Source organism: Pholis gunnellus (genome assembly GCF_910591455.1).
Source record: "Pholis gunnellus genome assembly, chromosome: 1".
Taxonomy (NCBI): domain Eukaryota; kingdom Metazoa; phylum Chordata; class Actinopteri; order Perciformes; family Pholidae; genus Pholis; species Pholis gunnellus.
Window position 1 is genome coordinate 10,461,510 of NC_136528.1, and position 16,465 is coordinate 10,477,974.

Genomic DNA, 16,465 nt, shown 5'->3' on the forward strand with positions numbered 1-16,465 from the left:
AAACAAGTCTTCCTTCTGGGCTTCAACTGACAAGTGAATTCCGTAGGGACACTGTCCACGTCCACTCCCTTAAGTTCACCGTGACTCATTCCTCTCTAATGGTTCATCAGAGCGGTAAATCTAGCTGAACTAGGTATTAAGTTGTTGTGATGTGTTATTTTCAGGTAATTCTGCTCTAATTGTTTAAGGCTCGTTTTAAGAAGCTGTTTTTGTTTTATTATTTTAGCCAAACTGAAAAAGCCACAGGAATCAGATAGTTCTCATCCTCATCGCACTTAAGTGTGGACATGAGTTGTGTACATTTTACAGGAGAGTGATTCCTGCGTTTTAGATTGTTTTAAAGCCATGACGAAGTGAATGTGTAACGTTTTACAAAACAAATACAATAACTGAGCTCTCGCATTTATCTTTTGTGTTGCTTTGACTTTTGACTCAAACCCGATTCGTTATTATAACTTTGAGAATGTTGAAAATGTTGCATTCATCAGTTTCCATCGCTATCTATCAAACGGATCATCTTAAACTATTAACGCGATGTCATAGTCTGACAGATGCTGGATTTCTGAAGCCCATACTGATGTCACTATTTAGGAGTTTAAAAAAAAACAGATAATGATATATATATATATATATATATATATATATATATATATATATATATATATATATCCAGTCTATTTTTCTACTTGACAAATCCTTTTTATTAACACAATTTGAGTGTTAATTTAGACAACGTAGTTGTGAATCACAGTATCTCAATTTACGATTTCATCACAATATGATTCCATTGAAAGACAATACATTATCGTATTGAATTATCAGTTTAGGCCGGTCCTTTTTAAAAAGATGTTTCGTGAGACTTGTTTTATTGTGACCAACATACATTCTGATCGGGACAGTTTTACAACTGCGGTAAATGATGTGAAGGAGAGCGGTACAACAACACTAGCAGGCTGAGGTGGACAAAACAAAGAGTTTAGACAAGAAATCATAAATATTTTAGTTTTTAAAAGAACTAAATGGGTCTACAGTAGTTACAGATTAGTTTTCATTATCCCTTTAAAAAATCATCTGAAGAATTGCTTAATAATTGCTTTCAGTCACTTTGAGTTGCTCTATAGGAAATATTTTCTGAGTTGGCAAGCCTACCGGTGCTGAAAAGGAAAGTCCAAGTTATGGAGCAGTGAGCAGTCTCTGTATTTAAAGCTTTGAGGAAGCATTTGCATGTATTAACTGCAATTTCAACAAAACCCCAAAACCAAAATGTTAAAGACGCTGACTGCAGCTTTGGCATCCTGCGCTCCTCGTTTTCCATTGACCCAAATTAGCGTCAAACATGGTCATTCACCAGTGAGTTAAATACAGGGAGAAGTTGCAGTTGGCTGACTGGCCATATCCTCATGTTACAGTCAATTTACCACAATGTCTAGAACAGAAGTTAACCTCTGTCAACCTTTCACTTAGGAGATGCCTTCATCCAATATGTTTTTCACACTTGAAATGGTGTAAAACAGAAACTCTTTAGCTAAACTGTAAGTTAGGTCTACAAAATAAAAATCCACAATCATCTATGAGCTTTAACTTCTGCCGTTTGTCCAGGTTTTCTTTTTATTTTCATTAATAATTAATTTGCTGCTTATTCTTACACAGCAGAGGATGGGTGGCATCCAAACTAACTGTCCAAACCTGAAAATGTTTGGTAATACAATGATACAACACAGAGATACACGAGGCCTCGTCATGCCAGAAAGTGGCAAATTAATCTGTGTGTCTTCCAGAAGGGTTTCTTTGTTGAGGCTTTATCGGGACAACTTGCAGGGCTAGTTGGTAAACTCCTGCTGACGAGCTAACTGCTAACACGCTAGATACAGTAGCTGGAACATGTTAAGGCTAGTCAGCAGCAAAAGCTACCCAAGCTTCCTTTCTTTGTCATGGAACATGTTCTCATTGTGGCATTTTGTTTTCAAGATTACTTCATTTTCTAAAAAGATTTGACGAAAGAATTGAGAAAAGCTCTCCGAGCTAACGCGCTTGCTTCCTAACAGTTAGCAAGAAACTGTAACCTGTAAATGTTTGGTCTTTTTGATTAATTAGAACTAATTAGCAAACTGTTTGACAGCAGATTTCTGTTTCCACTGCTATCATCATGTTACTCCACACGCAGTCCAAACAAGGCAGAGAATTGTAGCTCTCCGCTTGACACGGTCAAGGCAGCTCTCTGTGGGCTCCAGGCTTTAGGTGAACGGTTTCTGTGCGACACAGCAGAGGCAGAGTTGTGTTACACATTGATACATTTGGGTGCAGGGAATGGTGACCTGTAATTATGTGTCTGCGTGTGTGTGCGTTTGCTGGACATGTTGGTGCTTGCATTGGGACCTCCGCCACCACTCATCAATCAGCTGACCTCTCCGGTCCTTTCATACAGCTGGGGCGTGTCCTCCTGACCTCCTAAAGAAATGACCGCTACATGGTGGATAGATCTGACGTGCTGTTAACATGTGAAAAACAACCTGCGGCTACTCTAGATTTTCAAAAGCACCATGAAAATCTAAAGTATTGCTCTTTATGATCACTCAGATCATGCTTCAGTATAGTCAAGTACACATTTAGTTGTTTATTTATATATTTCTTGTTGCTGTTGACTCCTGTGTTGCTGCTGCATTGATCCAAAATCCCCATTTTATGCTGAAGTTGGTTAACAACACAACCATGAAGTACAGATGGATGACCACATCCATATTGTGGGATTGGCTTATATTGGCATTCAAAGGTATTGATTACAAGTTAATCTTTTAACCAGGTAGACATGAGGTAAAAATGCCAGATAAACCAAGTTACATACAATCCACACCAAATCACATATTTATTAGCAAGGCATAATGATTTGGAGAATATTTAGTTCTTCAGATATTTTCTTGTTCGCTATGTTTACTAGAGTACATGTTACAGTCTAATACATTTTCACCCGACCCCAATGGAGGCTCTAGGTTTGAGCTTTAACTGGTCAGACACTGAGTTTTTTACTAATCTTGTACGTTGTGTTAACTCACACTAGATGTTTTAGTCGGACAGAACCTCCAGCGTGTGTTCAAACTAGATGTCCGTGTCCTCAGCGGTCTTGACAAAACAAGATAAAGGCAGATTTACTTTGTGCAATTCTACTATGAACGTAAAAGTGATACGGAAAAAATAAAATAAAGATACGGCGCCGCAGATTGCTGGAGTCTGTTCTCGACACAGTCGCAGTCAAGACTGCAGTTTGAGCGACAACATGTAAAATACTACTTCAATAATATTAAAACAAGTTCACAACAGCTTATAAAGGATCTTTTGACAGCGTTCAGAAGGGAAATCGGACCATTGAACTGCTTGGACAGGCGACCAAAACTTCTGACATGTCAGAAATCCAACCAATCTTCCGTTTACTTGTCAAACATTACGTCAAACAACAACTGAATCTGGCAGCAATTCAGCCTGATTCTAAAATTAGTTGGCGGAAAAAATCTGGCTCAATCCGTACCGTGTCTGCCGGGTTCAAACGGCTGCTCTCAACATGTCTTCGTTTACGACACTATGTTATGTGAACGTTCTTTACAGGAAATGCTGCAGGCATCACACGTTGTTTCATTTTCTTTGTAACACTTTCGGTATATCTTCCATATGACAATCATTTCCAGCAGCTCATGCCCATCCCGTTTTTCTTTACAGAGGGTTTTTATGACTGCTTGTACTGTGTACGTTTTATGTCTGAAGGGCAATTTCCTCAGCCTGCAACAGCGAGGGGGGTTGGGCCCTATTAAAAGCAGGGAAATGAGTTTCTGTGTAGTATTTATGCTGCATAACGTGGTCTGACTTTCTGTGTCTTATCTGTGCAGTAATGTTCTGCCATAATTAGCACCTTCTTTCACACATGTGATGATACCGGTAGACCAATAAACTATTACAAAGTACTTTCTAAATAAAAAAAGGATTCAGGAAACTACTGACTCAGTCAGCAATAAAAACTTCAAACCTGTTAGATCCAACAAAGTTCCCATCACATAAAATGTTTATGAAATTTAATGACTGCAAACTTTCCAGTAGGATTTTAAATCATGCTTCTCCAGCATACTTTTTATAGTACTTATGTCAATATCTCTCTCTTGTCTAAAGGTGGAAATTAAAACAGAAACTTAACAAATTATTGTTTGTCAGAAGTTCAAATTGTCCGTCAAATTACATTTTTTTTTTCAGGTTTTGAACTGTTGGAGAAACAAAAGGGCATGAAACAATATAATAATTATAAAGTAGGACAATTTAAGTGGCCAAAACAGGTGTTGAAATAGTAATACAACTTGTAAATACAAGATGTCACGCCTGTCTTTATGCAATTCACCCAGCATAGTTATGAACACACCCAGTGAAACCTTTACTGAGCTTTAGCTCCGCTCACCGGCAGATGAAGGATGCATTGATTATTGTCTGTTTTTATAAGACAGACATCACATTGGTTTGAGCAATGAAAACACTATCAAATATGTTCTTATTTTTCCCCCCTGGACAATACTGTCAAAGATTTGAGTACAGTACACTGTATCTTTTAGCAACATTTCAAACTCATTTCACTAACACGTTAAATTTAAATAGATATAATCAACATGTAGCTAATAAACATCAGCAGCATAATATGGCAGCGCTCTGAGAAAAGCATAGTAAAACGTGTAAACAAGATGTGAGAGTCGGTGCCAACTCACACACCTTAGTGTAACACATACAAACTCTCAGTGGCTAAAGGCACAACAAAGAGCCGCCACGGCGTTATGAGCCTTGAATACACAAGCTTAGCCTTGATGACGGTGACACACACTGCCTTTCAGAGCGATGATTTCACCTCGTAGGAAGCTGACCAAACTTGATCCTTCACTCTTCAGCAACAATGGCAGCCGTTGGAGAGACTGACTCACATGGTTGAAGCTCTCCTTGGTTTCCTGTCTGAGGGAACCTCCAAACAGAAAGAATACAAAGAGCGCCATTTTCTTCTAATTATCGTACATCTGTCAATAAATGATGTTTATTTGCGAGTGTTTTGGGTAAGTAAGTCTGTCATAAATCACATTGGAGGTGTGAATCTTCACTGGCCTCACCATTCAATTACAATTCACAGGTCAACGATTTGAATGCACAATAATCACATCCTCAATTACTGCAAATGATTTCCTCTTCATCAATAAATACAAGCAGTCTTATAAATCTGAACTACCTTTTTATTTAGACCGTGCTTTCCACACACACACACACACACACACACACACACACACACACACACACACACACACACACACACACACACACACACACACACACACACACACTGTGCTCCGCTCTCGGTGAAACACCAACAGAGAGAAGAGAAACATGCGCGCTGAGCTGAAATGAAAACAAATTCCCGATCATGTTCCGTCACTGCATTGATGCTGAACCGTTCACGTCCACATTGAGATGCATCTTTAGAATTACCTCACCAATATTCAGACCTAGAAAACCAATAAATATGCCATTGTTATCGGTTAGAAAAAACATGATTTCTCCCAGATGTTTTCACGTCATAGTTTGTCTTGTTTTCATGTCATAGTCACTACACACCAATGTTTCCATGTTTCGCTCACGCTACAGGTCGTTTTAAGTCGCTGATCCAAGTACAAATACATTCCATCATTGCTCTTAACTCGGAAAACATCTGATCTAAGTTTTAACTCCAAGCAAAAACATGTGTGTTGTTTGTTTGAGACATGGAATGTGCTTTACGGTCCATATATTCGCTGATATTGGGTCAGTCCTGGTCTGCTGTCTCTTGAGGAAAGTACCATCAAACAGATTCCAGGTTCAGATTACTTGACTGTGATTCCTAATCCCTGAGCATGCAGGTGAAGTAACTGGATCTGTTTCTGGTTCAGTTGTTTGAGGAGGACAGAAATGAAGAAGACGCCACTGCAGGTTTCTTCCAGCTGTTGTTGTCCCCCCCCCCCCCCCCCCGCTTTGTCACTTCCTGCAGGGCACAAACCTCGAGCTTATCTACATCAAGCATTCTTCTTTTAAAGTTACCGCAGCGCTCAGGTGAAATGACATCATGCCTCAAACATTCTTCTTCTTCTTCTTCTTCTTCTTCTTCTTCTTCTTCTTCTTCTTCTTCTTCTTCTTCTTCTTCTTCTTCTTCTTCTTCTTCTTCTTCTTCTTCTTCTTCTTCTTCTTCTTCTTCTTCTTCTTCTTCTTCTTCTTCTTCTTCTTCTTCTTCTTCTTCTTCTTCTTCTTCTTCTTCTTCTTCTTCTTCTTCTTCTTCTTCTTCTTCTTCTTCTTCTTCTTCTTCTTCTTCTTCTTCTTCTTCTTCTTCTTCTTCTTCTTCTTCTTCTTCTTCTTCTTCTTCTTCTTCTTCTTCTTCTTCTTCTTCTTCTTCTCTCTCTCTGTGGCTGTACGGTCTCCACAGGTCGTCACTACACAATGTGACGCCGTCAACGCAAGGTGTGAATATGCAATTGTGCTGGGTCGGAACAGAATGCTTTGTTGAACAATTTTATTATCTTTTTTTTGCAGTCCAGAGAACAATGCTGGTGTAGAACACGTAGTCCTGAAGAGTGAATAGTTGATATGTTATCTAAGAAGATAAAACAAAAGAGACAAAGATTAGCATTCACACATTTTTGTGTATCACTTGGACAGCAGCTGAATTTGTGGGGTGGTGACCAGGTGCCTGCTATGGGCATGCCAGTGCAGGAACAACATGGTAGGGTATTTTTTTTATCTTGATGACATATTGGAGGTTTAACCACAATGAAACGAGACGATTATCGTTATTTTATCATCATGCTGAGGCTTCATCTCTCGTTTGTTCACATGCTTCCCGGTCACTGAAGGTATTTAAACTAAGCAAGCTGCTTTAAGAATCTTTTATCTGTGAATGGAAGAATGTGACAAAACCTTTTGTCTCCAGTTTGCTCATTCTCTCCTCATTTTACTCTCTTGTTTAACGGTTTTCACGATGTAATAACCATCTCAGAAAATATCACGGTATACTATATTGCATTAAACAGAAGTTAAAATACTGTATTTTAACCCAGGCATCAATGTTTGGCTTATAATTTTTTCCCAGTACAGAGAAAAAGCTTGTAATACACATCTATCAACATGTGCTCCTTCATATGAAGTGAAAGAGTTTCTGTTAGGCCTCTCTCGTGTCATTGCTATCTATGCGGCTACCTGACTTCTATCCCACCACTATGGCTCCCTACAGGGTCATCTCCTAAAGTCACCACAGTCTACTTGTTCATTTTCATTTGAATCTCTCCTGATTCAAGTAAACACCCGTTATTTAACCAGCTCACTGTGGTCGCTGCGTTCCTTATTATTCCCTCTTTGTAATATTATCCTTTTCAAAACCAATCTGCCAAATATTCATTAACAAGGATTAAATACAAACCAGTGAGGTTGGTCTGTTTGTCAGAGGGCCAGAGGAGCCCATTTTATTTTTCTACCAGGTGATCTGTGTTTGTTGGTTATACCACCAACACAAGCACTACTGACGTTTTTTTGCCCTGACCTTATTTAGTCCCGTCTAATTTATGTCTTCAAAAAAAGCCTGTAATTTGTCCGTACGTATCTTTAATCTTTTTAAATGTGTGTGGCAAATTTCTGAATAATAGGCTGATTGAGCAAAAGCAGAGTTAGTATTTTGTAACTGTATTAATAATTCCATTCTGTGGTTGATGCAGTTGTAAAGCAAAGGAGCAGTGGAGATGGTCGTTACTGGGAGATCTTTTGTGGTTGGTTGAGTTTTGCTGCTGCTTTCCCTGAAAGAGTCTGTTAGCTGGTTGTCCTCATGTGATTGTAAACAGAAAAGCAGCCAGCATGGCCACAACCCTAAATCCCCCCTCCCTCCCTATCCTTTAAGCAGCGAGCTGACCATCTGCTCCAGGCGCCGGGCCCTAACTCAGTGCTCAACACACACACACACACACACACACACACGGTACAAACGCACATACATTCATCACAGTCACTTAATACCTGTCATTGGCGGTGTGTGTATGGATTGAGCTTAATGCAGTTAGATTGAATGCTTTGTTCGAGGTTAAAGTTGATATGTGTGTGTGTGTGTGTGTGTGTGTGTGTCTGTATTTGGAAAGAGGGGAGGTCTCGTGTGCGTGTTTGTGCCCCTCATGGTCATACCAAAGTTGCTGAGGAGACACATGGCAGAGAGGTTGGACGTGGGGCGACAGGAAATGACCAGGGGTGCAGGAGCCCTTTGTGCTCCACTCTGCGCACCAACTAAACGTGTCCCTGTTCCATTTCCTGTTTTCAATTTTGTTTTTCTTCTGCCTTGGTCATGCTGCTCATGCAATTAATGCAAAAAAAAACCCAACGTATTTAAGATGTACTTTTTTTTTGTCTGTGGCCTTTTCCCCATTTATACCTGGCCATATGCAAACAATCTGCAGCATGTCTTTGTTCCAGCTTGTCAAATGTGAGCATTTGATCCTTTTCTTTGTCATACATGAAAATGAACTGAATATCTTTGGGTTTTGCACTACTTCTGGCTGTAGGAAATGACAGCATACATAGCAACTTAAGTAACTCAGTACGTCGCCATTCCTTTCTCTACCTGCTAGACAAAAGCCCACAGCTGATGGCAACAAGTTGAAGCTCATTCGCCTGCTTTGAAAATTGGTTTCTAAAGTAGAAGTCGAGAGTTAAAGGAAAGTGGGTACAATAAAGACAAATTACAGCGCGTCACATGGTAACTCCTGGAATGCATTGAACATTTCAGACTGATGATACACAAGACTGCAGTGCTATCTGGTTTAGACGAAAGAAGGAATTCAACGGCTATTGCAGTGGAGGCTTCACCTGCGGTCGACAGAAATAAACACAATAAAGTGCCTCTTTATGTTTCTGCCTCATTAGCATTAAAAGCATCAAATGTGACACAAATTATTGTCCTTAAGAAGATCTGCTCACAATCTGAACACTTTTGAAAAGCAGCTCAAGACCCATTTGTCTAGACTTGCTTTTGTTTAAGTTTAATTAGTCTACGTCTACTACTACTACTACTACTACTACTACTACTACTACTACTACTACTACTACTACTACTACTACTACTACTACTACTACTACTACTACTACTACTAAGCATCCTGATAGCCAGATATTGCACAAAGTACTTCTCGGTATACAGTCAAACACCTGCAGTGCTCCACTCTGTCTATTTAAGAGCCATCACATCACATATTTTGCTCATTTATTAGCAGTTTCGCATACACACAACCATCCATTGCAATGCTGACTATATTGGTTAACTTATCGTTGATGGCTAATAGGAACATTTTGCCCAATTTGCTGAATGCTTGAGTGTATTGTAAGAAAATACCGGTTCAATTGACTATTCAAAAATAACTTGAATTGATTGATTCAGATGTGGTTTATGAAATGTTTGTGCCACAGAACTCTACAAAACCCGATAGTGAAGAAATGACAGAGAGTTTTTGTCAGCTGCTCAGTCAATCGTCTCTCTCTCTCTCTCTCTCTCTCTCTCTCTCTCTCTCTCTCGCTCTCGCTCTCTCTCTGTGGTCTCTTCTCACCCCATGATGTCCCTCTGCTGTGTATTAAAGAGGGAACTTGTGAATAGCGTGATTGTGTCTTCTTCACTAAAGAGGACGACAGCTGTTGGTCACGGCGTTGGCGAGAGCTTATGTGTGTGCTCGGGAGCGTGTATGTGTGTTAATGGTAATCCTGTAGATCCAGATGACTTATCCTTTATCCTTTATGAGTGTGCATGTCGGGGCTCCAGCTAAATAATTTGGCCCTTTTTAGATTACATCATAGCAAATGAAGTCTCTGTGTCATAATCTGGCTGACTGCAGAGGGCTTTTGTCTGGATTTGGATCAATTCAACAGTTGGTAGAAGTTGTTGCAGTTTCAGATCATATGCAGTGTCATTCCTGCTGGTGCTTTGCTGTTTTTTTTTATGTGTAATCTGTGTTTTTAGTGTCTGCGTCAAACAAGTGATATTTAGATGTTTAGACCAATCCTAGATCTTCAGGGTATTGATGGATATTTGTGTCTTTCTCTTCTGCTTCACAGTGGTAATGTCTTGAATTGGTGGCCTCTCCAGCTCAGTAAAGGACGTGCCAGTGCCGGCTGCTGCTAATGGGAACTCCTGCTCCGCCATGAGTGCTCGTGATGGCGTTGGTGGCGTCGGTGGCATGGGCACCCTGGGCCGGCGGTCGCGCTTCGAGAACTCTGAGTTCACTTTGCGCATCTACCCAGGCGCCCTGGCCGAGGGCACCATCTACTGCCCGATCAGCGCCCGCAAGACCACCACAGCCGCCGAGGCCATCGAACGCGTCATTGAACGCCTGCAGCTGGACCGCACCAAGTGTTATGTTCTGGCTGAGGTGAAGGAGTTCGGTGGGGAAGAATGGGTGCTGAACCCCTGCGACTGTCCCGTGCAGAGGATGATGCTCTGGCCCCGCGTGGCGTTAGAGCACCGACCGCTGTCCGGCGGCGAGGATTACCGCTTCCTCCTCAGGCAGAAGAACCTGGACGGCTCGATTCACTATGGGGGCAGCCTCCAGATGTGGCTTCAGGTCACTGAGGAGCGCCGACGCATGGTGGAGCGCGGACTGCTGCCACAGCCTGATTCTCAGGGGGACCACGCAGATCTGTGCCACCTGCCGGAGCTCAATGAGCGCTCGCTGCTGGACAACCTGCGCTCACGCTTCCGGCAGGAAAAGATCTACACGTATGTCGGAAGCATCCTCATCGTCATTAACCCCTTCAAGTTCCTGCCCATCTACAACCCCAAGTATGTGAAGATGTATGATAATCACACACTGGGCAATTTGGAGCCACATATTTACGCCGTGGCGGACGTGGCGTACCACGCCATGCTGCAGAGAGAGAGAAATCAGTGCATTGTTATATCTGGGGAGAGCGGCTCTGGGAAGACGCAAAGCACGAACTTTCTCATTCATCACCTGACCGCTCTTAGCCAGAAGGGATTTGCCAGTGGAGTGGAGCAGATCATCTTGGGGGCCGGGCCAGTGCTAGAGGTAAGCAGAAAGCATTCTGGGATTCAATGAATATGCATTTGTTGTTTGTAAATGTTCTCTGCTGATGACGGAGCTGCACATTTGAGACGCGAGACTTGACATTGAGGCAAACCAAAGTTATGAATATTACAACTTTAGACTCGACTGCAATGAGACAACGTTGAATTGAGACGATACTCCCAAAAGACGAGACATGACTTAACAGAAAATAACTTGTGATTTAAAACCATGCAGCTTGAAACGTGAAAGACTTGCACTTCACATATTAAGAGCTCCCTGAAGTTGCTGAATGTCCTCTCGAATATATTCTTCATACAATCTGTCTATGATTATGTTATCCAGATTGTCCATACTGTAATTCACTATGTTGGTCTGGTCATACACATGGCATGTTATATGTCTCTCCGTCCTGGGAGAGGGATCCCTCCTCTGTTACTCTTCTTGAGGTTTCTTCTATTTTTTTCCCTGTAAATGTTTTTTTGGGGGGAGTTATTTCTCTCGTAGGCGGTAGAGATTTTTAAGCCCCTTGAAGCAAAATTGTGATATGCTAAATAAAATTAATTTAACTTGACTTGGGATTTGATCTGTAGTGCTGAAGTTGGGAGCAGGTGGATATAATTTATTTCCTTAGAACACAAGCAGAGATGCACAGAGATTCTTGAACTGAGACTGAAATGACTTGAGACTTGACATGGATTTGCCTCAAAAGACTGACCGTTTTGCCAAGATTGCAGCCTGGTTGACTTAGTTTTAAGAGAATGATAACTGTAGTTATTTAAGTCATACCAGTATGTGTGAGCTGATGTTTGCCTGTATAAATGGATTGATTCCTGCGAGTTTATGTCCTTCTGTGTCTTTTAACATCAGTTACACAATGCTGCTCAGCCACAACTGTGTCTATGGTCGGCCCCGAGTCGTGTCTGCCCCCATACAGAGGTTTTATTGCACTTTGGGTTCAGCTGTGTGGGGATTATGTAGCGCACACAGAGGAGCTCTCTATCTGCAAACAGCCAGTGGCCAATCGGGGGTTATAGTATTATTCTTGTTTATGTGATCACTGCCATTTGTTTTCTGCACTGTGAAAAGACTGTCTGACCGTAGACCCTTGCGGAGGCCCGGCCAAAGGTTGTGAAGGAAACCGGTTGTTTTCATATCACTCAAGACATTCCGCTCATAGTCTTTTTCTTCTTCGGGGACCTGTCACTTTAAAGCACGCCCCGTCAAGAGTCTTTGACAGGTTCACAACCACACATTGTTTTCTCATTTGTCTTCAACTGAATTTCTGACGGTTACGTAACACCCTCTTACTGCATGCACAATGCTGCCAGTCAGGAAATCAAATACTGGTTGCTTCTTGGAAAGAGTGTTGTTGAGTTTTATAAGGGGTTGTATTGCTCACTGTCACGTCACCAGTGTGACCGTGCTCACAGAAATGCATACATTGCCTTCTGGTATTTCTTCATCTAGGTTGAGTCCGTGATTGTACAGATGTGTTTAAAATCTACCAGCCAAATCATTTATGGTATCTTGACTTTAAAGCCACTTAAAATTGTAATATTGCAGTCCAAAAGCCAATTCATTTACTTTAGTTCCTCGCAATGTAATACAATGAAGATCCTGCCAGTGTTCCCAGTATCAAAGTCAAGTTGAAACTGGCAGCTTAGAAGCCAGGTTCAAAGGTAACCGGCAAGACAACAATCTTTGCAACAAGTAGCTCTCCGCTGCGTTTCATTGCCCTCGGTTTAGCAAACACAGTTCCCAGGAATGCCATTCATTGGTGTGTCTCTGGGGTTAATGAGTAAGCGTATTGGGTTAATCCTCAACGCTGCAACACGAGTGAGTAGTTTTGAGTGCAGAGGAGCAGCCTTTAATTGTTTGCACAGTAAGATTGCATATCTGCCCGCTGGTAATTGATGCCAAGACTGGAGCTGCTGTGCTACTGCAGAGAGAGAGAGAGAGAGATAAAGTAGGAGAGGGGAGGAATGACGGCCAACATTACCTCATAGAAAAACGTCATCCTCATTTCCTTGTAGGTCTTCATTCAGGGAGGTAGACAACCAGCACAGGAGGAATGATGAATGCCGTTCTGTGGATTTCTTTATGTTGATTCATCTCCTTCTGTAATTGTATGTCGGTATATTTCATCTCACGTTTGATGTCCTGGTCACAGTATAAGGTACTGACCTCTACTTGAGTTCATGTTCTTGAGTTTGAATTTAACCTTGACCTCTGACGTGCGCCATTGGGTTTAAAGAGCTGTGCCTCAGTTTGTAGGTGTTGATGGTTGGAGTGTTGGTATGAAGTATGACTGCATATGTGAAATAAAGTTGTTTAGAGCCGTGTGTGGCCCCAGAAAGAGCTGCACAAAGTCTGAAAAATGTCCTCAAGGGCTGTCACTTCGAGTCAGTGTCAGTTGGCTCTGAGAATTAAACAAAGAATATGTTTGTGTGAAGTCACCAAGCTGTCAGCAGCCAGGTTGCATTATGGGTAATGTAGGTGCAATGTTTTGACAAGGAAAGACAAATGCGTGGTACCAAAAATATGATCTTCCTGCTTTTGCTGAAATACTTCATTGTTAGAACCGTCCATCGTGAGTCCGACTGCTATAGAAGTGCAATAATAAATCGGTGGACATGATGAGATGATTTAATTTAGCATAATTATTTTCCTCTCACCACCTGCTATCAAAGACCAGGACAGTGTTGAGCCATCAAGACAACAATACTTTAGCAAAGCAGACAGACGCTTCCTGCTAACTGTCAGTCGCAGGCCAAACTCACCCCGAGGCCTAAAGCGTATGGAGAGTTTTTTTTCCCTTTAACTCCTGATGGAGGATATCACTTACAAGAGCTTTTGGCCTTTTTTTTGGAAACCGGCCAACAGCTGCAGTAACGTGTTAAGATCCTGACAAGCCCTGTCGCTCAAGTGCTTCAATTGATAAGACTCAGCCTAAAGGAGATGAAAACATAAACCGTGTGGTGCTGGTTAGATAAACACAGCGAGTCACGGTGTTTTGGTTGAACATGGTTATTATTCTAAATTAAGGACATTAGAGATGTGACAGACAAGCTTCACTTATTGTGGGTTGTAGTTTAAAGAGGAATTGACTGATTTTACAGATACTTCAACACCTTTGGTCTTCAGTTGACCCTGCAGAATGAAATACGTGAAATACTTCACCTGATGTTGGTTTAGTGCTTATCTGCGGTCTGTCACTCCTCACGCTGTTTTCCTTCTTGCGCCAGATATGACTGAAATTGACATTAATCTTTAAATTCCCGTGACTACTGCACACTGGAATTTATTGTGTGAAATAGTGTAGTCTATAGCCTTTTGTTTCCATGTCAACATCGAACATAGTGTGTAGTAACGAATGCAGTAACATGTTTAATAGAAACTTAAAAGCTTTTTCCCAATCCACAACTTCATGTGATTGCATTTCAAAGCGACATAAACGTGTTTACTTTAGAGACAGACTGACATGAAGCACAGGGTTCCCGTGGTGTCTTTTAAAAGACACTGTATGAATAAATCTAAAAATAAATCATTATTTGGTTTGAAAAAATCTTAAATCAATCTGTCAAAAGTCCTAAAAATGCTAAGACATTAGAAGCAGGATGCTACAAATTGTTTTTTCTGTCTCCTGACTAAAATCTCAAAATATTTGGTAACCTGTGTTTTTAAAATGATATACTGTACATTAATGTCACTCAGATTAGGATAGCTGAACCAACAACACTCAAGGTTTTGTCTGTTAGCGGTGACATGGAGAAATGCAAATTTAATGGAAATTGGCTATTAAACCAAGATCTTGCATGGCTGAAACCGTTACCAGCCAATGTCTACGAGGCACAGTGTATTTTACTCAGGAAGTGTTTCAAATTTGGGATGATAGGAATCAAGACAGTGGAATCTCCCATACAGATTAAGAAACACAAAAATGCAGTAAGCCCGCCAGCAGATGGCAGGTATTTCCATAGACTCACGCAGTCAGCGTGATGTCACCTATTGGTTTGTGGACTGCGGTTTTGAAGTTCTGCATTTTCGCCGTTGCCATCTTGGTTTTTGTAACCAAAAGTGACACGACAGGTTGGAACTGATGGATATTTTTCTCTAATGAGACCATCATTAGCTAAATGAACATCATACTCTATTAAAGAATATTTGAAACTAACGATTGAGACCATAAACTCATGTTTACAATGTTTACTGAGGGAATAAATCAGGTGAGAAGTAGAATAGTTTTCTCATTGACTTCTATATGAATGGACTTCTTCTTGCAACCAGAGGAGTCGCCCCCTGATGGCCACCAGAGAGAATGCAAGTTTAAGTCACTACCTCATTAGCTTCACTTTTCAGACCTGGAAGTGTCCCGAACCCAAAGTAATTGTGTTGTTTTTTTCTTCTCCTTTGGTTAGGGTAAAGTTGGTCTTGGAATGGCATTCAAAAAGTCTTAAATCTAACTTGCCATACGTTGTAGAAACCCTGAAGCAATGGCTGACAGACGGCTATGAAGGAAAGCTGTTAGTGCAGCGTCGCTATTAAACCCCATTTGCTGTGTTTCTCAGCTTGATCTCTATTTGTTCAACAGTGCTAATCATCAGTAATGATTGGTTAGTGCAGATGTCTTGTCTTTGCTTAGTTCGCTACATAATAGTTTACCTTTTCTCTCCCTTTTAGCTCTTTGTGGTATATCTCCGAAGACCAAACAAGTGTTGGATTATAGCTTGATAAAAATATATCCTGTATAGTTTGGAGATGGATCCTTGGTGTACTTTATATATTTATAGTTTTCTTGTACTACCTAGTCATCATCTTGTGTTTAACTGCCACCCGGGCTTTGAATCCAGATGTCAGCCTGTCGAGTCTTCGGGTTTTCAGGTGGCTACCTGACATTTAAGAATGATTTCATGCACACTCGAGGAATGAATGTCCAAACTAGGTATGAGAATGCAAGATGTTGTTAAAATGCTACAGGAAGGGGCGTCATTGTAACCAAAAGGTTAATATAACTATGAAGTCACACCCTGTGCTCTATCCCCATGTCTCCTCTATGTCTCTACAGTATCTGGAATATAACAAATTAGGATTTGGATTTGCAGCATTTTCTGGTACCAATACAGGGCAATCTAATGCTTTACTATTTTAAGAAGGAGCTGGTTGTGGTTCGACATTGTTGTTGACACTGATGAAAACAAAGACTGCTCACAGGAAGCACGGTCATTTGTTTTTACATGTGAGCCAAGTGACGGCTTAATATGAGCTCAGCTGTCTTCTGTTCTCCCTCTGGGTCAAGAGGGGGAGTATGAGGTTACCTCACGCCGCTCACTCTGACGGTGCATCGTCAGGATCTGCTTTCCAAGACTGGAGAGGAGGCGTCA

At 41.2% G+C, this 16,465-nt stretch overlaps 1 protein-coding gene across 8 annotated transcripts in view; it reads left to right on the forward strand.

Annotated features, from left to right (window-relative positions):
- Positions 1 to 16,465, forward strand: part of myo9aa (myosin IXAa) — a 105,019-nt gene that overhangs the window by 14,231 nt on the left and 74,323 nt on the right. For all 8 annotated transcript variants that reach the window (XM_079157949.1, XM_079157951.1, XM_079157950.1 and 5 more), the window contains exon 2: positions 10,114 to 11,084. In XM_079157949.1, the coding sequence (XP_079014075.1) occupies positions 10,200 to 11,084 (885 nt within the window). In that variant the 5' untranslated portion in view covers positions 10,114 to 10,199. The remainder of the gene's footprint in view (positions 1 to 10,113; positions 11,085 to 16,465) is intronic.